Genomic DNA, 16,571 nt, shown 5'->3' on the forward strand with positions numbered 1-16,571 from the left:
TCTCTCTGCCCCTCTCCTGCTCATACTCTGTCTCTCAAAAATAAATAAACGTTAAAAGAGATTTTTTAAATTTCACTCCTTTTTAAGGCTGAGTAATATGCCATTGTATTTATGTATCACATTTTTATCCATTCATCTGATGATGGACATTTGGATTGTCTCTACTTTTTGCCTACTATGAATAATCCCGCTATGATTATTGGTATACAAGGATCAGGTTGCGTGGTGGTTTTTTTACCCCCAATTCTTCTGTACTGGATTATGTGGTAACTCCGTGTTTTCCACAATGGCTGCACCATTTTAACATTCATACCAGCACAGAGGTTCTAATTTCTCCACATCCTCACTAGCACTTGTTAATTTCTAGCCTTTATTATTTTTTTTTTATTATTATTTGTAAGTACTCTCTACACCCAACATGGGGCTCGAACTCACAACCCCAAGATCAAGAGTTGCATACTCCACTGACTGAGCCAGCCAGGTCCCACTAGCCTTTTTTTTTTCAATGTTTTTAAAAATTCATTTCTTTTGAGAGAGAGAAAGAGCACACATGCGCAGAGGAAGAGGGGGAGAGAGAATCCCAAACAGGTTCCGTGCTGTTAGCACAGAACCCGACATGGGACTCAAATTCACAAACTGAGATCATGACCTGAGCCAAAATCAAGAGTCCACATGACACTGAACTGACTGAGCCACCCAGATACCCTATGCAAAGTTATAGCCTTTATTTTTACTGAACAACCACTCCTTCTCCTATCTCACTTTGGGTTGTGAAAGTGAATTAATTGATCTCAACAAAACCCTGGAAATAAAACATTGCCATGTCAGTTACCATGTGAACTTCAGAGTCTTGAGTTTTAAAGAAGATCCCATATTTTTTAGTTGCTAATCTGTGCATACACGATTTATATGTAACTCCAGCATACGTAAAAGATCTGTGTTTTAAAAACATCTCTTTATTGCATAGTTCAGGTTATTAAAAATATGTGTATAATAACCTACTGTTGCATTGATTAATACATACACAGTATTGTGTATTCACATATATAATGCATGTATTTTCTCTTTTAAGGTGCAAGAATTATTTATCCGTGATTATGGAGAAATTTTTAATGTCCAGTTACCTGGTAAAGAAGAACGGACAAAATTTTTTGAAGATTTAATTCTAAAGCAAGCTGCTAAGCCTCCTGTATCAAAAAAGAAAGCAGGTTAGTTTCTCTGTCAAAGTTTAATATATAATAATTCCAAGACAGTGGGAATAAAATATTAATAGCATCGTCATCTTCTAACAAACTCAAAACCCCAGTCATTAGGTTGATACCTCTACTGCTTATAAATCTCTGTGCTTCCCATTAAAGTAGACTGAAGATCTTAAAGCATACGAGGCCTTTCTTTCCTAGTATACTCCCAGTCCATGTAGAATTGCAGCTGGAATTCATAGTAAAGCCCCAGCCCATTTTCGGCACTTTCGTCTCCCCTCCTTCCCCCACCTCCTTCTTTGCAAAGCACTCTAACTTTACACCACATGCAACATATTCCTGCCTTTTCTAATTCCATTCATTCTTTTGCTCCCTTTCAGTAATGCTTCTATCCCCATTTGCCTATCTCTGCCTAAGGACCCATTTGTCCTACCACTGTAACTCATTTTTCACTCCTTAACATATCTAGGCAAAATTAATTTTCTATCATTATGACCCACTGTACTTTTTTCATACTAATATCACATTACAGAGATGTGATACTTATCTGTTACTTACTCCTTTAGTAGATTGCCAGTTTATTAGGGCAGCACTCTCATACTCCTTTTTTAATCCTGAGTACTTGTACATATCTGTTTAAACAAAATTAAACTTGTTACATTTGAAACATAACACAATTTTTTATTACTTTAAAAATCAGTAAAAAGCTTTTTTTAGTAGAATATTCTTGTTCTGAAAATAATGCATTTTCAAAGTTTTAATAGCCTCATAAGTGATCTTAAAATGGAAAAGAGGTAATGACTTAGGAATTCGCATTCCAAATTACAAGTTACCAATTATTGTAGGAAGGGATGTAGGGATAGAGATTATGGTAACACTTTAGTGTTTCAAATCCTCTATTCCTGGGGTCTATAAGGAGGATAACCCCTGAAAGCCTGGCTACTGTGTGCACCAAATTATTTGTCGCCCTTGATATGATGAGAGAGTAGTAACTAAAATCTTCATTAATGTGAAGTTTTGCAGGCCTTGGAGGTTCTCCCTGTGGCACCACCACCTGAGCCAAGACCTCTAACAGCAGAAGAAGTGAAACGACTAGAAGAACAAGAAGAAGATACATTTAGAGAACTGAGGATTTTCTTGAGAAATGTTACACATAGGCTTGCTATTGACAAGCGATTCAGAGTATTTACTAAACCTGTTGACCCTGATGAGGTATTGATTTAATCTTTGGATCAAATGTGTTCTAAACTATAATATTAGAGAATATTTGAATAGTTTATGTGGTTCCCTGTCTACACTCTGGACTTCTTTCCTTTGTGTGGAATATATGGAGTAGTGTCCTAAGCACATGGAGACTTAAGAACTATGTAACACATTTTTCTTTCCTCCAGAGAGTAGCCAGTGAACTTTGTGATTTAAGAATGACTTAATGCTACATGATATTATTGTAACCTACACGGTTTAGAATGAGCTGAAATAATAAGCTGAATAAGTGAAATCTTAAGTTGACATTGAAGGATGGGTGGCGTTCGGACAATGAAAGAGGTATAAGATATTACTGGAGATATGGGTGCCCAAGAACAAGAGTAAATACAAAATAAAACCAGCTTTAAATAGAGTCAAAGGTTTAATATTAATATATTATCATTACTTCTTATAGATTTGTTCTCTCACCCCTGTATTGCCTAGCAGAGCAACTAGACTCCAGTGTTTTTATGTTCTGAGTTCATTTAGTGATTTGCTTGAATTTTAGGTTCCTGATTATGTCACTGTGATAAAGCAACCAATGGACCTTTCATCTGTAATCAGTAAAATTGATCTCCACAAGTATCTGACTGTGAAAGACTATTTGAGTGATATTGATCTGATCTGTAGTAATGCTTTAGAATACAATCCGGATAGGGATCCTGGAGGTAAGCATTAGTGGGTTTTTTCCCCAGGGAGGGAGCAGGAACAGGGGCTGCTAACATTTAGTGAGGGTTGACTGTATGCCAGGTAATATACTATAAACATTTTACATTCACAATGCCATTGAATACAGCATTATTCTCATTTTACAGTTGAGGAAAATGAAGTTAGGTTAGAAAACTTATTCAGGATCATACTGCCAGGAAGTGACAGAGGCAAAATTTGAATGCATGTTTCTTTGATGCCAAAATACCTGTATTTATTAACTGTTGTGTGATGTATCCTCTAATGAGACACAGAATCACTAACAACCTCACTTCTTTCATTTGTTTATCAGTGTTCTGTCTCGAAGTAGAAAATAAACACCCTGTAATAAAAAAGGTTCAAAAGAATTTTCTTAGTTTAGACCATTGCAGTTTTTATTACAAAAGTAATATATAATACTTGCTAATAATTTTTTTTTATTTTTTTACATTTATTTTTACGTTTATTTATTTTTGAGACAGAGAGAGACAGAACATGAAGAGGGGAAGGGCAGAGAGAGAGGGAGACACAGGATCTGAAACAGGCTCCAGGCTCTGAGCGGTCAGCACAGAGCCTGACGCGGGGCTCGAACTCACAGATCGTGAGATCATGACCTGAGCCGAAGTCGGACGCTTAACCGACCAAGCCACCCAGGCGCCCCTAACGTTTATTTATTTTTGAGACAGAGACAGCATGAATGGGGGAGGGTCAGAGAGAGAGAGGGAGACACAGAATCTGAAACAGGCTCCAGGCTCTGAGCTGTCAGCACAGAGCCCAATTGTGGGGCTTAAACTCACGAACCACGAGATCATGACCTGAGCCGAAGTCGGACGCTTAACCAACTGAACCACCCAGGCGCCCCTATATTTTTAAAACCAAGCCTCCTAGATTTATTATGGTGATCACTTCATAATGTATATAAATATTGAATTACTGTGTTGTACACTTGAAACTAATACAATAAGTTAACTACACTTCAATAAAAAATAAGTCGCCCATTTTCTCTCTCCAAAGGTGGACACGATTAAGTTTGGGGATAACTTTTTTAGATCTTTTCTATACATATACCCATTCTGTCCTCACCTACACAGGCAATTAAAAAGTAAAATTTGTGGGGCGCCTGGGTGGCGCAGTCGGTTAAACGTCCGACTTCAGCCAGGTCACGATCTCGCGGTCCGTGAGTTCGAGCCCTGCGTCAGGCTCTGGGCTGATGGCTCGGAGCCTGGAGCCTGTTTCCGATTCTGTGTCTCCCTCTCTCTCTGACCCTCCCCCGTTCATGCTCTGTCTCTCTCTGTCCCAAAAATAAATAAACGTTGAAAAAAAATTTTTTTTTAAATAAAAAAATAAAATAAAATTTGTAAGGGCACCTGGCTGGCTTAGTCGGTAGAGCATGTAACTCTTGATCTGGGGATTGTGGGTTTGAGTCTCACATTGGGTGCAGAGATTACTTAAAAACAAAGTCTTTAAAAAATAAATAAAATTTATAAAATAAGAGAATTTTTAATGACACTTGTTCATATATGTAATATATCTATCTATATATCTGATATAAACTTACTCATATCCAAAAATATTCTTTCTTAGGTGCTTCTTTTTCTTAGCTTCCTATTTTTCTTTTGTGGCTAGTGTCCTTTACCCTCAGTGGATAGTTTTGTTTTTTTTTTTTAATAGTCCTGTTAACTCTCTCCCCAGTACATTGGCTTTCTGTTTTCTAATTGGAAGTGTTTATAAATTGGCCTGATTAGCACAGGGACCTACTGAGAGTTTGTTCAACAATTGAAAAGCTCTCTGTTCTTCCCCTCCCAGTCCTTACCCTCATCTTCCCTAGGCATTTCCCTGTAATTCAGAATTCTGTAGGTAAACCCTGGGAAACAGGTTACCAACCTGAGAACACCTCTTAATTGTCGAAAGAAGGAAGCATTTACAGTGAAGGCTGAGGCCTTTTTCTGTTTCATTGCAGTCATACTGCTGCTGCTGCTTCTGTCCATCATGACAATCTAAAATTACTTGAGACCAGTGGTGTTGAAACTTTAGCAGGCAATCAGTGTCTCCTAGAGGACTTGTTAAGATGCAGCTTGTAGGGCCCCATCTCCATGGTTTCTGATTCTGTAGATGTAGGGTAGGGCCTGAGAATTTACATTTCTGACAAGGTTCCAAGTGATGCTCATGCTACCATAGTTGGGGAATCAGTGCTTAGACTTTTGCCTGTGCCCGAATTAGAAATCCCCTGAGGAATCTTTCTGATACTATAGCTATTGCTGTCAACTCTTAACCTGGGTGTGAATATTCCCTATTGCCTTATGAGGGAATTGATCCAGGTGTTCAAGCAATTTTACATTCAGTTATTACCTGCCGTCTGCCTCAAAGCATATTCCAGTTTTTAGTGCTTGGACTCTGAGTTTAGGGGGCTTTCCCAGTGTTTCCTGTATAGGGTTGCTATTTAATTGTCTTTCTGTTTAGTTTCTCTGTCGATGCAGTAACATCGTCTCTATATCTTCTAAAATTCTTTTACATCCCTGGCTCACTAATGATACAGCCTTCCTTGCTGTTTTTGTTGTTGTCCTGTTGTTATATAGTCTTGCTGTTGATTGATTCTTCTATTTTTTTCTGATATTTCACAGGGAGCTAGATAGGACAGAGCAATAAAATTGTTTGGGGTTAGTCTGCAGAATTAAATCTGACATCCAGAACATTAGATTAACAGCAAAAACAGAACAATACAATTCCAGTAACTTTTAGTCTTCCTGGTAAAAGTAAAAAAGGAATTTTGATTTTCTTTTCTTTTTCTCCCCCCCCCCCCACCCCTCCCCCAATTTTAGCCCAACATGTTGAGTTTATTTTTGGGAAATTATTAAAAAGAAATTTTAAAATTATATTCTTTGTTCATTTCTCAGATCGTCTAATTAGGCATAGAGCCTGTGCTTTAAGAGATACTGCCTATGCAATAATTAAAGAAGAACTTGATGAAGACTTTGAGCAGCTTTGTGAAGAAATTCAGGAATCTAGAAAGAAGAGAGGTAGGAAAATGATTTGGCATCAGAAAAAGATGCTTCTCATTTAGTGTATTGAGTTCTTTTAATTAATCCTTCGTGTAATTTTGAGATCTGGACATTTGACTTGATATTCCATGTCTACTTATAAGGTTGTAGCTCCTCCAAATATGCCCCATCTTACTATCATGTGATGCCAAAGCAAAATTCCACCTCTGTTGGTGATAAAAGATCAGAATCAGAGCAGAATGATAAACTAAAGACACCCAGTACTCCTGTGGCTTGCAGTACTCCTGGTAAGTGCACTTGGGTAATTTTTACTTATGAAACTAGCCTTTATTCTCTACTGATGCCATTTACTTTCTCTTTAGTTTTCTCTATTTATATTAATGTGATGAATTACCTTGATTTTGTTAGTATTAAGGCAACTTTGCATTGTTGAAATACATCCAGGTTTATAGTGATATACCGCTTGTAGTCCCAGTTCACCTTCATCTGATTGCAGGATTGACTGATTTGAAATTGAATTTCATTTCTGTAAATTCCAGTTTGTGTCCCTTTCCTCCTTATTCTTAGGGTATAACTCCACCAGGCACTAATCCAAAGCCTATGGGTTTTCCCAGGGCCTCCCTTCCTTGGAAGGCTCTTATTAATTCTAGTTTTTGTTCTTTGAGCCCCATAAATGTCTGACTCTCCTCAGATCTTAGATTCTCAGTTATTCGTTTGTTCTCCCAGATTCTGGTGCCATAATTCCTCAGTGCCTTGTTAGATCTCAGATGCTTTTAAACAAAATTTTTAAAACTCTGTGTGTGTGTGTGTGTGTGTGTGTGTGTGTGTGTGTGTGTGTGTGTGTTTTGCAGGGGTTGGGATGTTCCCTTATTGTATTGCCAGTTAGTCTATCCTGGGGTAAGTGATTTGAGATAGACTAACCCCTTCTTTTGTAAAAATGTGAGGAGGCAGCTGGGAAAAAGAGGATGAGAAAGGCACACCAGCAAGAGAGCTGACCTACCAGAATGCTCTTGGTCAAATGAGTTTTGAGTGTCTGTGTGTGTGTGTGTGTGTGTGTGTGTGTGTGTGTGTGTGTGGAAATTGAGGACGTGGAAAATGTCTTCTTTAAAACAACCCATTCCTAGCTATATACCCATCAGGAATGCATACATTATGTTCACCAAAATACATGTATAAGAATGTTCATGGAACTAGTATTCATCATAGTCCAACACTGGGAGCAATCCAGATGTCCATCAACAATAGAATGGGGGTGTGCCTGGGTGGCTCAGTCCTTTGAGCGGCCTGGCTGACTCTTGATTTCAGCTCAGGTCATGATCTCTTGGTTTGCGTGTTGGAGCCCCACATTGGGCTCTGTGCTGACAGTGTGGAGCCTGCTTGGGCTCTCTCTCTCTCTCTCCTCTCTCTCTGCCCCTTCCCTGCTTGCACTCTCTTTCAAAATAAATAAACATTTAAAATATATATAAAAAATAAATACTAAAAAAGCCACAATAGAATGGGAAATATCAATTATTGTACAACAGTGAGAATGACTAAACTTGAAGTGTGTGCCACAGTATGGATGCATCTCCCAAGCTTAATAATATTTCAGTGTAGGTATCCTGCCTCTAGCCCAGACAGAATGTTTAATCTCTGTATATCTTTAGTTTCTTCAGCTGTAAAATGATGTTGATAATGGTCGCAAACCTGATCAGGTTAAAGTGGAATTTCAGTGAGTCAGTACACACATAAAGAGCTTGGAAGGTATTACTCAGCAATCAAAAAGAATGAAATCTTGCCACTTGCAACAACATGGATGGAACTGGAGGGTATTATGCTAAGCGAAATAAGTTCGAGAAAGACAATCTTATGATTTCACTCATATGTGGAATTTAAGAAACAAAACAGATGAACACAGGGGAAGAGAAGGAAAAATAAGATAAAAACAGCGAGGGAGGCAAACCATAAAAGACTCTTAAATACAGAGAACAAACTTGAGGGTTGCTGGAGGGGTGTTGGTAGGGGGATGGGTTAAATGGGCAATGGGCATTAAGGAGGGCCCTTGTTGGGATGAGCACTGGGTGTTCTAGATAAGTGATGAATCATTAAATGCTGCTCCTGAAACCATTACTATACTATGTGTTAACTAACTTGGATTTAAATTAAAACAAAACAAAACAAAACAAAAAACAGCTTGGAAGAGTTCCCACTATATGGTAGGCACTCTAAGTATAGGCTATTTTTAGTCTTGCCCTCCCCTCCTCCAGTTCATTCTTCATACTCCTCCCACAATGATTTGTGTAATACAGTCATTGGACAATTCATATAATTGACCTTAAAATTATTCAAGATTTTAAAAAAATTATTCAGGGTAAAATCCAAGCTCCTTAGGGTGACAGGTGATTGCCCTCTTTTGGCCTTCTTCTTACAGTGCTCTCTACCTTTGTTTCTGTGTTCCAATCATACAAGACTGTAGTGGCTTCTCAAGCTCTCTACCCTCTTATATATCAGGAGGTATTTTTTCCCCACTTACTTGGACTTTAGAAAATTGCTGAATGTTCTTCTATTCTTTTCTTTAAATTCTTTGAAGCTCAGTTGAAGAGGAAAATCCGCAAAAAGTCAAAGTGGTACTTAGGCACCATAACAAAACGAAGGAGGATTTCACAGGTGAAAGATGAGAGCCAAAATGTCACAGATGACAAAATTGAGAGTGATACAGAGGAAAATCAAGACACAAGTGTAGACCACAATGAGACTGGAAACACAGGAGAGTCCTCAGTGGAAGAAAATGAGAAACAACAAAATGCCTCTGAAAGCAAAATAGAATTGGGGAATAATAACTCAAGTATTTGTGATATTGAGCATGAACTTGAAGAATCTGGGAAAACTACAGCATGCACAGAATTGAGGAAAGATAAAATTGTTTGCAACGGAGATGCTTCTGGCTCTCAGATAATAGATATTTCTGATGAAAATGAAGCTAAAGGTAAGGCTTTCTCAAGCAACTTACTAATTATAATTTTAAAAGATGTTTCACTCAAAGTTCTTAAATGACTGATTACCATTTCAGTTTATTCCTTTTCCTTTTCTTTCAGAATGCAGGTGTTAATTAGAAACAAATTAGCATTAACTTTACTTGCTATTTAGCTTGTAAATCACTGCTAAAACTATAGTGTGGCATCATAAAGACCTGGAATTGAACCCCTAGTCCACTACTTAGTAGCTTGTGACCTTGGGCAAGGTCTTGTCCTATCAGTCTCAGTTTTCTCATCGGCAAAATTGGGGTGGATGGTAGTCAGGTAATGAAATACTTTGAGACTTGAATAAAAGAATTAATCTAAAGCATGTAGCAAAGTACTTGGCTACACAGTTTTTAAAAACTGGCAGGATACCCTCTTCTTTTTAAGCAAGAGAAGCAGTTTTCTGTGATCCTAGCTGTGAGTGGTGTAGAACATCACTCACCCCCATCATTCCTCTGCTTCTCTTAAAGGTTAAGTCCAAGATTATTTCTACTTATTGTAATGATCCTGCTCCCAAAGTTATTCATTTAGAATTGTCTTCTGTCTGAATCTTCTTGGATCTTTAGCAGTAGATTTGTTTGGGTTTTGGAAAAGCCAAACGTTATTTAGTCTTAAAAAGCAAAAAGAGGGGTAACAGAGTCAAAATTTATTTTGGTCAAAAACAAGTATTGATAATGTTAATGAGACTTTTTTTTCCCAGTGGCTTATAGGCTGTAGGGAAACCTTTTATCAAGCAATTCCTTGACATGAGTTCTAGTGTGTTTGAGTAACCATAGCATAATGGACTAGGATATAGCCTTTCCAGTGTGGGTATTTTAGGTGTTAGTCCTCTGGCTATATGAGGCAGTATGTTTTATGTGGATTCAGAGTTTTCTTTTTCTTTTATCATCTTTTTAAAAAGGATACTATTTAATGGGGTACAGGTACTTGTTTACATATCAGCAGATTTGGGTTCTTGTCCTAGCTCTTAACAACAATTAGGTATGTTGACCTTAGAAAAGTCTCTTCACCTCTCTTGACCTCATTTTTCCTATCTATCAGTGAGTAGGTTATTCTAGGTTGGAGATAGGCAAACTTTTTCTATAAAGAGACAGATAGTAAATAGCCATACAGCCTCTGTCACAACTAGTCCACTCTGTTAGAAAAGTAACATTGACATACATATGTAAAATGAGCATGGTTGTGTTCTAATAAGATTTTACTTATAGCCGTAGGGCAGATTAGGCCTATGGGTGGTAGTTTGCAATTCTTAGATTACTGAGGTCCCTTCCAGCTCTTAAAGTCTATGAATCTTGTATCTAAGTATAGAATAGTTCAACCTGTTGAGGATGCTTTGAAAAACTCAATTTGAGAAGTACTTCTCTCTCCCTTTTTTTTTTTGAGTGTGTAAGTGGCAGTATCTTAATTTTACAGTAAAGCGAATCAACCAGAATCAGTGTCTGTATTTAGTAAATATGTCCTGCTAGGTAATCTGCCTAATATTTATGTTAAGCATTATAATGTCTGTGAACCAAATAATAGTTCATTTTTCATCCTAGAAATGTGCATTCTGCGAATGACTCGAGCTAGACGTTCCCAAGTAGAGCAACAGCAACTCATCAGTGTTGAAAAGGCTTTGGCAATTCTTTCCCAGCCTACACCCTCACTTGTTGTGGACCAGGAGCGATTAAAAGTATGTAAATTGAAATTGTAATGCTTTCATTGTGCAGATTAGTAACATAACCCACCAAAAATGACTTGTAATAGTATATTTTATCAATTTGGCAATAAATAATGACCTTTTATGAAAGGATGAACTTGGTATGGAATAACTTTCATAAAAGCAGTAGTTAGAGATGGCTAGTGTATTGATATTGTAGTTCTTAACATATTTGTCTGCATTATTGATCCTATACATTGTTTTTATGGCCATCACCAGTGAGCATTTTAGTTGGTTTTTACTTAACTCTACTGGCATTTTTTTGTTTAACTGAGGGGTCATGGCATATTCTTGTAGGGCCAGACTTGAAGCATCACAGATATCCAGTGAGTCCATTCCAGTCATAAGAAAAAACATTGAGCAAATATGAAAAAGCCTTTTTATAAGAAAAAAAACTGAAGTAGTGAGGTAGTTCACCGTTTATGTGCTCTTTTTGTTGCACTTTATAAGGTACCTACAGTGCCATAAAATACCCTGCAAAAATGTTGCTTTTTTGCTTATTAATCTTTGAGATTTCTTTGACAGACTTTAGTTTGTCCGTAGAGATTTCTAGCTAAAGTTGCAATTGGACACCTCCTCAGCTACAGTTTTTAGGATGGGAGTTCCCCAGGGCAGAGACCAGGATTACAGAACGATGATGCTGAGTTAACTGTTGCTAACTGTCAGAGCCACTAGCAGTGTCACCACGTCTCACCAAATAGCTAGGTCTGCCCTCACTCTGGCTTGTATGCTAAAAATTCCCCACATCTTCAAAAATATAGTATCTTGTCTCATGGAATTTATCTCTCATATATATAAACACTCGTGTTTTCTTTTAGAATCTTTTGAAGACTGTTGTTAAAAAAAGTCGAGAATACAATATTTTTCAGTTGGAGAATTTATATGCAGTAATCAGCCAATGTATTTATCAGCATCGCATGGACTATGACAAAACAGCACTTATTCAGGTAAACCAATCTATATAAGGAATTATAAGATGATAAGAATTTTTAAAGACCATTTTTTAATATGTGGATTATGGACTATTTCTAGACACAGCCAAGTTCTGTGCTTTTTGAAATCTAGCACTTCACTAGTTTGTGTTTCTTCAAAAAACATTGCAACTATTGTATTAGAAGACTATGAAAAATCTCTATTTTGTGTGTGTATTGATGAAGATATAAAGCTCTTTTAAAGATAAGACTTAAGGTGGATCAATCTGTATGTCTTTACCTACTCTTTATAGTGAGCATTGGTACTAATTTTTAAAAATAGATATTGGATGATAATATAGTATACTATACACACTACTGGTACCTACTAATATAGCTACTAGTATATAATATACTTAGTAATTAGTATATCTACTAAGTATAACATGGTACCTAAATAGCATAATATGTATGTAACGTTAGTACCTACAAAATATGAAATATTAATACCTAGAAATACACTAGTGCCTTGATTATAACTATTTGAACTTAACATAAGACGAATGCATCTCAGACTCATTTCAAAGGGATTTAAATGAAGTCCCATTGGTGATATCAGTTTGTGTGATAGTCCTAAATACTGAACTAAATTTCTATTTTCACTATCATATATGGGTTAATAATATTCTTGAGGTTGTTGACAAAATAGATGTAATGTTTCTTTAGCTTTTTTCATATTGAAAGTTACTATTTTTCCTTCTTCTTACTCTTTATCTAGAAAATGGAGCAAGAGGTAGAAAACTTCAGTTGTTCCAGATCATGATGTCTTGGTATCAAATATTCTTTATATTCAGTTCCTATTTAATTCACCTTTGTTGTGTCCATATAACTGGTGCGAGATGAAATCCTGCATCTTTAAGGAAAAGATTAAAATAGTAAATAAAAATATTTAAGCTTTCTTGGTATTTATGTACATGTGTAAGATAAATTACAGAGATAACTGATAAATATTGAAAGTTTGATTGAAAAAGGCACTGTAGTAATAGTAATTCTGTAGCATATGAAGTGTGGCCAACTCTTAATAAAAGTAATTTTGATAACTAATGTTTTATGGCACTTAAGAGTAATTAGTGACATTGATATTTTTTGTTTTGAGCACTTTTAAGTTTTTTCCTTCCTAAAAATAGTTTCTTGTATCAGACTAGAAACTTAATCATTGTGTCTTTGCCATTCTTTTTTTTTTTTTAATTCCCATCTCTCGTTTTCCTTTAGCTTTCTTTGCCCAGTTACTTAAAAGCCAGGATTCAAGTCATGATTTGTGGGAAGGTCCTTGAACAACTTCTGTACATGAATGTCAAAATTGATGCTTTTTAGATAAACATTTTTATAATTCTGATTTGGGTTAATAAAGATTTTAAATATTTTTGGTTTATTTTTATGATTATACACACAAATGTATTAATAATTACTTTGTTGAATATCTTTTTAATAGAACAAAAGTTTTATATTTGAAAACTCTTTATATCCTTCTAAGTTTGTGTTTAGGTTGTATTCTATAGATAGCTTTTATATACAATTATATAAAGATAAATATTATAAATTTTGTATTAATGATACCAAAAATACATTTCTTTCTTAAAGCAATAAAACTGTTCACTACCATGCATATTCTTTTGTTTTGTTCTTTTAAAGAGACATTCTAGTTTGTAAAAATAGTTGGAAATTTCTTTAGAGGGGAATAGGAGATAATGATCTCATATGAGAGATTCTGAACTCTAAAACAGTTTCAGGGGCACCTGGGTGGTTCAGTTGGTTCAGCGTTCGACTCTTGATTTTGGCTCAGGTTATGATCTCATGGTTTGTGAGATCAAGCCTCGCATCAGGTTCTGCCCTGCCAGTGCAGACCGTGCTTGGGATATTGCAGACCCTCCTCCCTCCCTCCCACCCTCCCTCCCTCTTTCTCTCTCTCTCTCTCTTTCTCTCTCCCTCCCCCAGCTTGCGCGCGGGCCCACACACGCACACGCACGCACACACATATTCTTGCTCTCTTTCTCTCAAAATAAACATTTTTTAAAAGGGGGGTCGGTGGTGCCTGGGTGACTCAGTCAGTTAAGCGTCCGACTTTGGCTCAGGTCATGATCTCACAGTTTGGGAGTTCAAGCCCTGCATCAGGCTGTGCTGATAGCTCAGAGCCTGGAACCTGCTTCAGATTCTGTGTCTCCCTCTCTTTCTGCCCCCATCCCCCCCCCCCCCCCCCCCCGCTTATGCTCTGTCTTTCTCTCTCTCCCAAGAATAAATGACCATTTAAAAAAAAATTTTTTTTTTTAACGTTTATTTATTTTTGAGACAGAGACAGAGCATGAACGGGGAAGGGTCAGAGAGAGAGGGAGACACAGAATCCGAAACAGGCTCCAGGCTCTGAGCTGTCAGCACAGAGCCCAACGCGGGGCTCGAACTCATGGACCGCGAGATTGTGACCTGAGCCGAAGTCGGACGCTTAACCGACTGAGCCACCCAGGCGCCCCTAAAAAAATTTTTTTTTAAATAAAAGTTTCAGAGGTGAGTTGCCTTTTGTTGATTTATCAGCACACTGTATTTAAATTAAGCCTTTTAAAACCCAGTAATTTAGATACCTTAATTAATAGATACTGTCTATATAATGCATAACACAATGCCAGTCACTGAAAAAATGTAAAGTAGCATATATTTCTGGACTTAAGTATACACACATACACATACACTCATTTTTATTAAAGCTTATTATAACTTACTCCAGATGCATCTTCTGTAACTCCAGATGCATCATTTTTTATGTATAGCTTCTGTAGTAAATTTTAAAGGTGAAAATTGCTTCTCAGACTTGCTTCTATTTCTTCATTATTTCAAAATATCCTAAAGATAATCCAGTGTAAACAAGTACAAAATCTATTACTGTGCATAGTTTAAAATGCTGTTCACACTGGAATGTTGATATGATCTTTGTACTTTAGCTACAAAGATGAACATACTTCCTGTCCTTTTCATGACACACTGTCTATGGACAGGGAAATAATTTGTCTATGTTTCCTATTCAGACTTTCAAAACCATGCTGAAATTGCAAGCCTAGGATGTTTTATCTTTTTTGTTTTGTTTTTGTTTTTTGTTTTCTGTGGGGTTTTTTTGCTTAAAAGTGCAATCAGTCTGTAGTAATTAGGGCAAGAAAAAGAAATAAAAGGCATCCAAATGGGAGAGGAAGAAGTAAAGCTATTCATAAATGGCATGATTTTGTATGTACAAAATTCTAAAGAATTCACAAAATATCTGTTAGAACTAATAAATTCTGCAAAGTGGCAGAATAGGTCAACATAAAAATCAGTTGTATTTTAATATACTAGCAATGAATAATCCGAAAAAATTAAGAAAGCAATTCCATTTACAATAGCGTCTGAGATAATAAAACACCGTGGAATAAATTTAACCAAGGAAGTACAAGACTTGTACACTTAGAGTACAAAATTTTGATGAAAGAAATTGAATAAGACCTACATAAATGGAAAGACATCCTGTATTCAAGTATTGGAAGACTTAATGTCAAAATGGCAGTATTCACCAAAAGAATCTACAGATTCAGTTTAATACCTATCAAAATCCCAATGGTTTTTTGCAGAAATAGGAAAGTCAGTCCTATATTCATAATATAATTGCAAGGGACCCTGAATAGCCAAAACAATCTTGAAAAAAGAAAGTTGGGAAACTCACACTTCCCAATTTCAAAACTTAACACAAAGTTATATACAAAACAGGTGATGCTAGCATACAGGATAGCTATAAGATCAATGGGATAGAATTGAGAGTCCAGAAATAAATCCATTAATCTATGGTCAATTGATTTTTGAAAATGATGTCTAAGACCATTCAATAGGGAAAGAATAGTCCCTTCAACAAATGGTGTGCCGGGAAAGCTGGATATCCACATGCAAAAGAATGAGTTTGGACGTCTACATCACACCATGTACAAAAATGAACACAAATGGATCAGAGACCTGAATTTAATAGCTAAAACATAAAACTCATAGAAGAAAACGAGGACAAATCTTTATGACCTTGAATTTGGCAATGATTTCTTAAATGTGGCAAAAAACACTAGCAACAAAAAGAAAATTAGATAAATCAGACTTCATCAAAATGAAAACCTTCATGTCTCTTGTACAAATACTATCATCTCAAAGGATTATTAAAGCTCACCAACCAAAAGACAATTCAGTAATAGATGGGGAAGTTTTTGATGACTTACCAAATTTGAACAGTGTCCTGGTCAAATATTTGGAAGATGCCCCTCTGCTGGAATTAGCCTGTTTTTCTCATGATTAGACTGGGATTGCAGATTTGGGGGAGGAAGATCACAAAAGTAAAGTGATTATATCAGGTTACATACTATCAATGTGATTTATGGCTGTTGATTGGCCTTGACCACCTGGCAGAAATCGTGTTTCTCAGGTTTCTCCATTGTAAAGTAACTTCTTTCCCTTTCAGTACTGTACTCTGGAAGATCACTGTGCACAGCCCACTCATAAGGATTGGGGGCCTGTCTCCCCTTTTGCCTTTCTTAAAACTGATTTTTTCAGGGATCCCGATTGGTATGCACTGTAGGATTAGTTGATGTTATTTCAGATTTACTTGTCTTCTCCCTGCTGCCCTCCCACCCACACATACACATTATTTCTTTGCAATTGAGAGATTGCCCCTAACTTTGTTAGGACCTGAGGAACGACCTCTTGCTGAGGGATACTGTGGGGATAAAAAATAACTCTATATTAGGACATAGAGGAAATGATAGCCATTTTGCCTCCTA

At 36.6% G+C, this 16,571-nt stretch overlaps 1 protein-coding gene across 3 annotated transcripts in view; it reads left to right on the forward strand.

The window, feature by feature from the left end:
- The window catches only part of ATAD2 (ATPase family AAA domain containing 2), a 68,498-nt gene extending 55,095 nt beyond the window's left edge, over positions 1–13,403 (forward strand). For 2 of the 3 annotated variants that reach the window (XM_027063954.2, XM_027063956.2), the window contains exons 20-28: positions 1,073–1,208; positions 2,215–2,411; positions 2,953–3,112; positions 6,026–6,148; positions 6,274–6,417; positions 8,700–9,095; positions 10,668–10,801; positions 11,647–11,775; positions 12,518–13,403. In XM_027063954.2, coding sequence (XP_026919755.1) covers positions 1,073–1,208; positions 2,215–2,411; positions 2,953–3,112; positions 6,026–6,148; positions 6,274–6,417; positions 8,700–9,095; positions 10,668–10,801; positions 11,647–11,775; positions 12,518–12,562 — 1,464 coding nt within the window. In that variant the 3' untranslated portion in view covers positions 12,563–13,403. The remainder of the gene's footprint in view (positions 1–1,072; positions 1,209–2,214; positions 2,412–2,952; positions 3,113–6,025; positions 6,149–6,273; positions 6,418–8,699; positions 9,096–10,667; positions 10,802–11,646; positions 11,776–12,517) is intronic. The other variant, XM_027063955.2, reaches the window with a different exon arrangement.
- The last annotated feature ends 3,168 nt before the right edge of the window (positions 13,404–16,571 follow it).

The sequence above is a fragment of the Acinonyx jubatus genome, chromosome F2, assembly GCF_027475565.1.
Source record: "Acinonyx jubatus isolate Ajub_Pintada_27869175 chromosome F2, VMU_Ajub_asm_v1.0, whole genome shotgun sequence".
NCBI classification, from domain to species: domain Eukaryota; kingdom Metazoa; phylum Chordata; class Mammalia; order Carnivora; family Felidae; genus Acinonyx; species Acinonyx jubatus.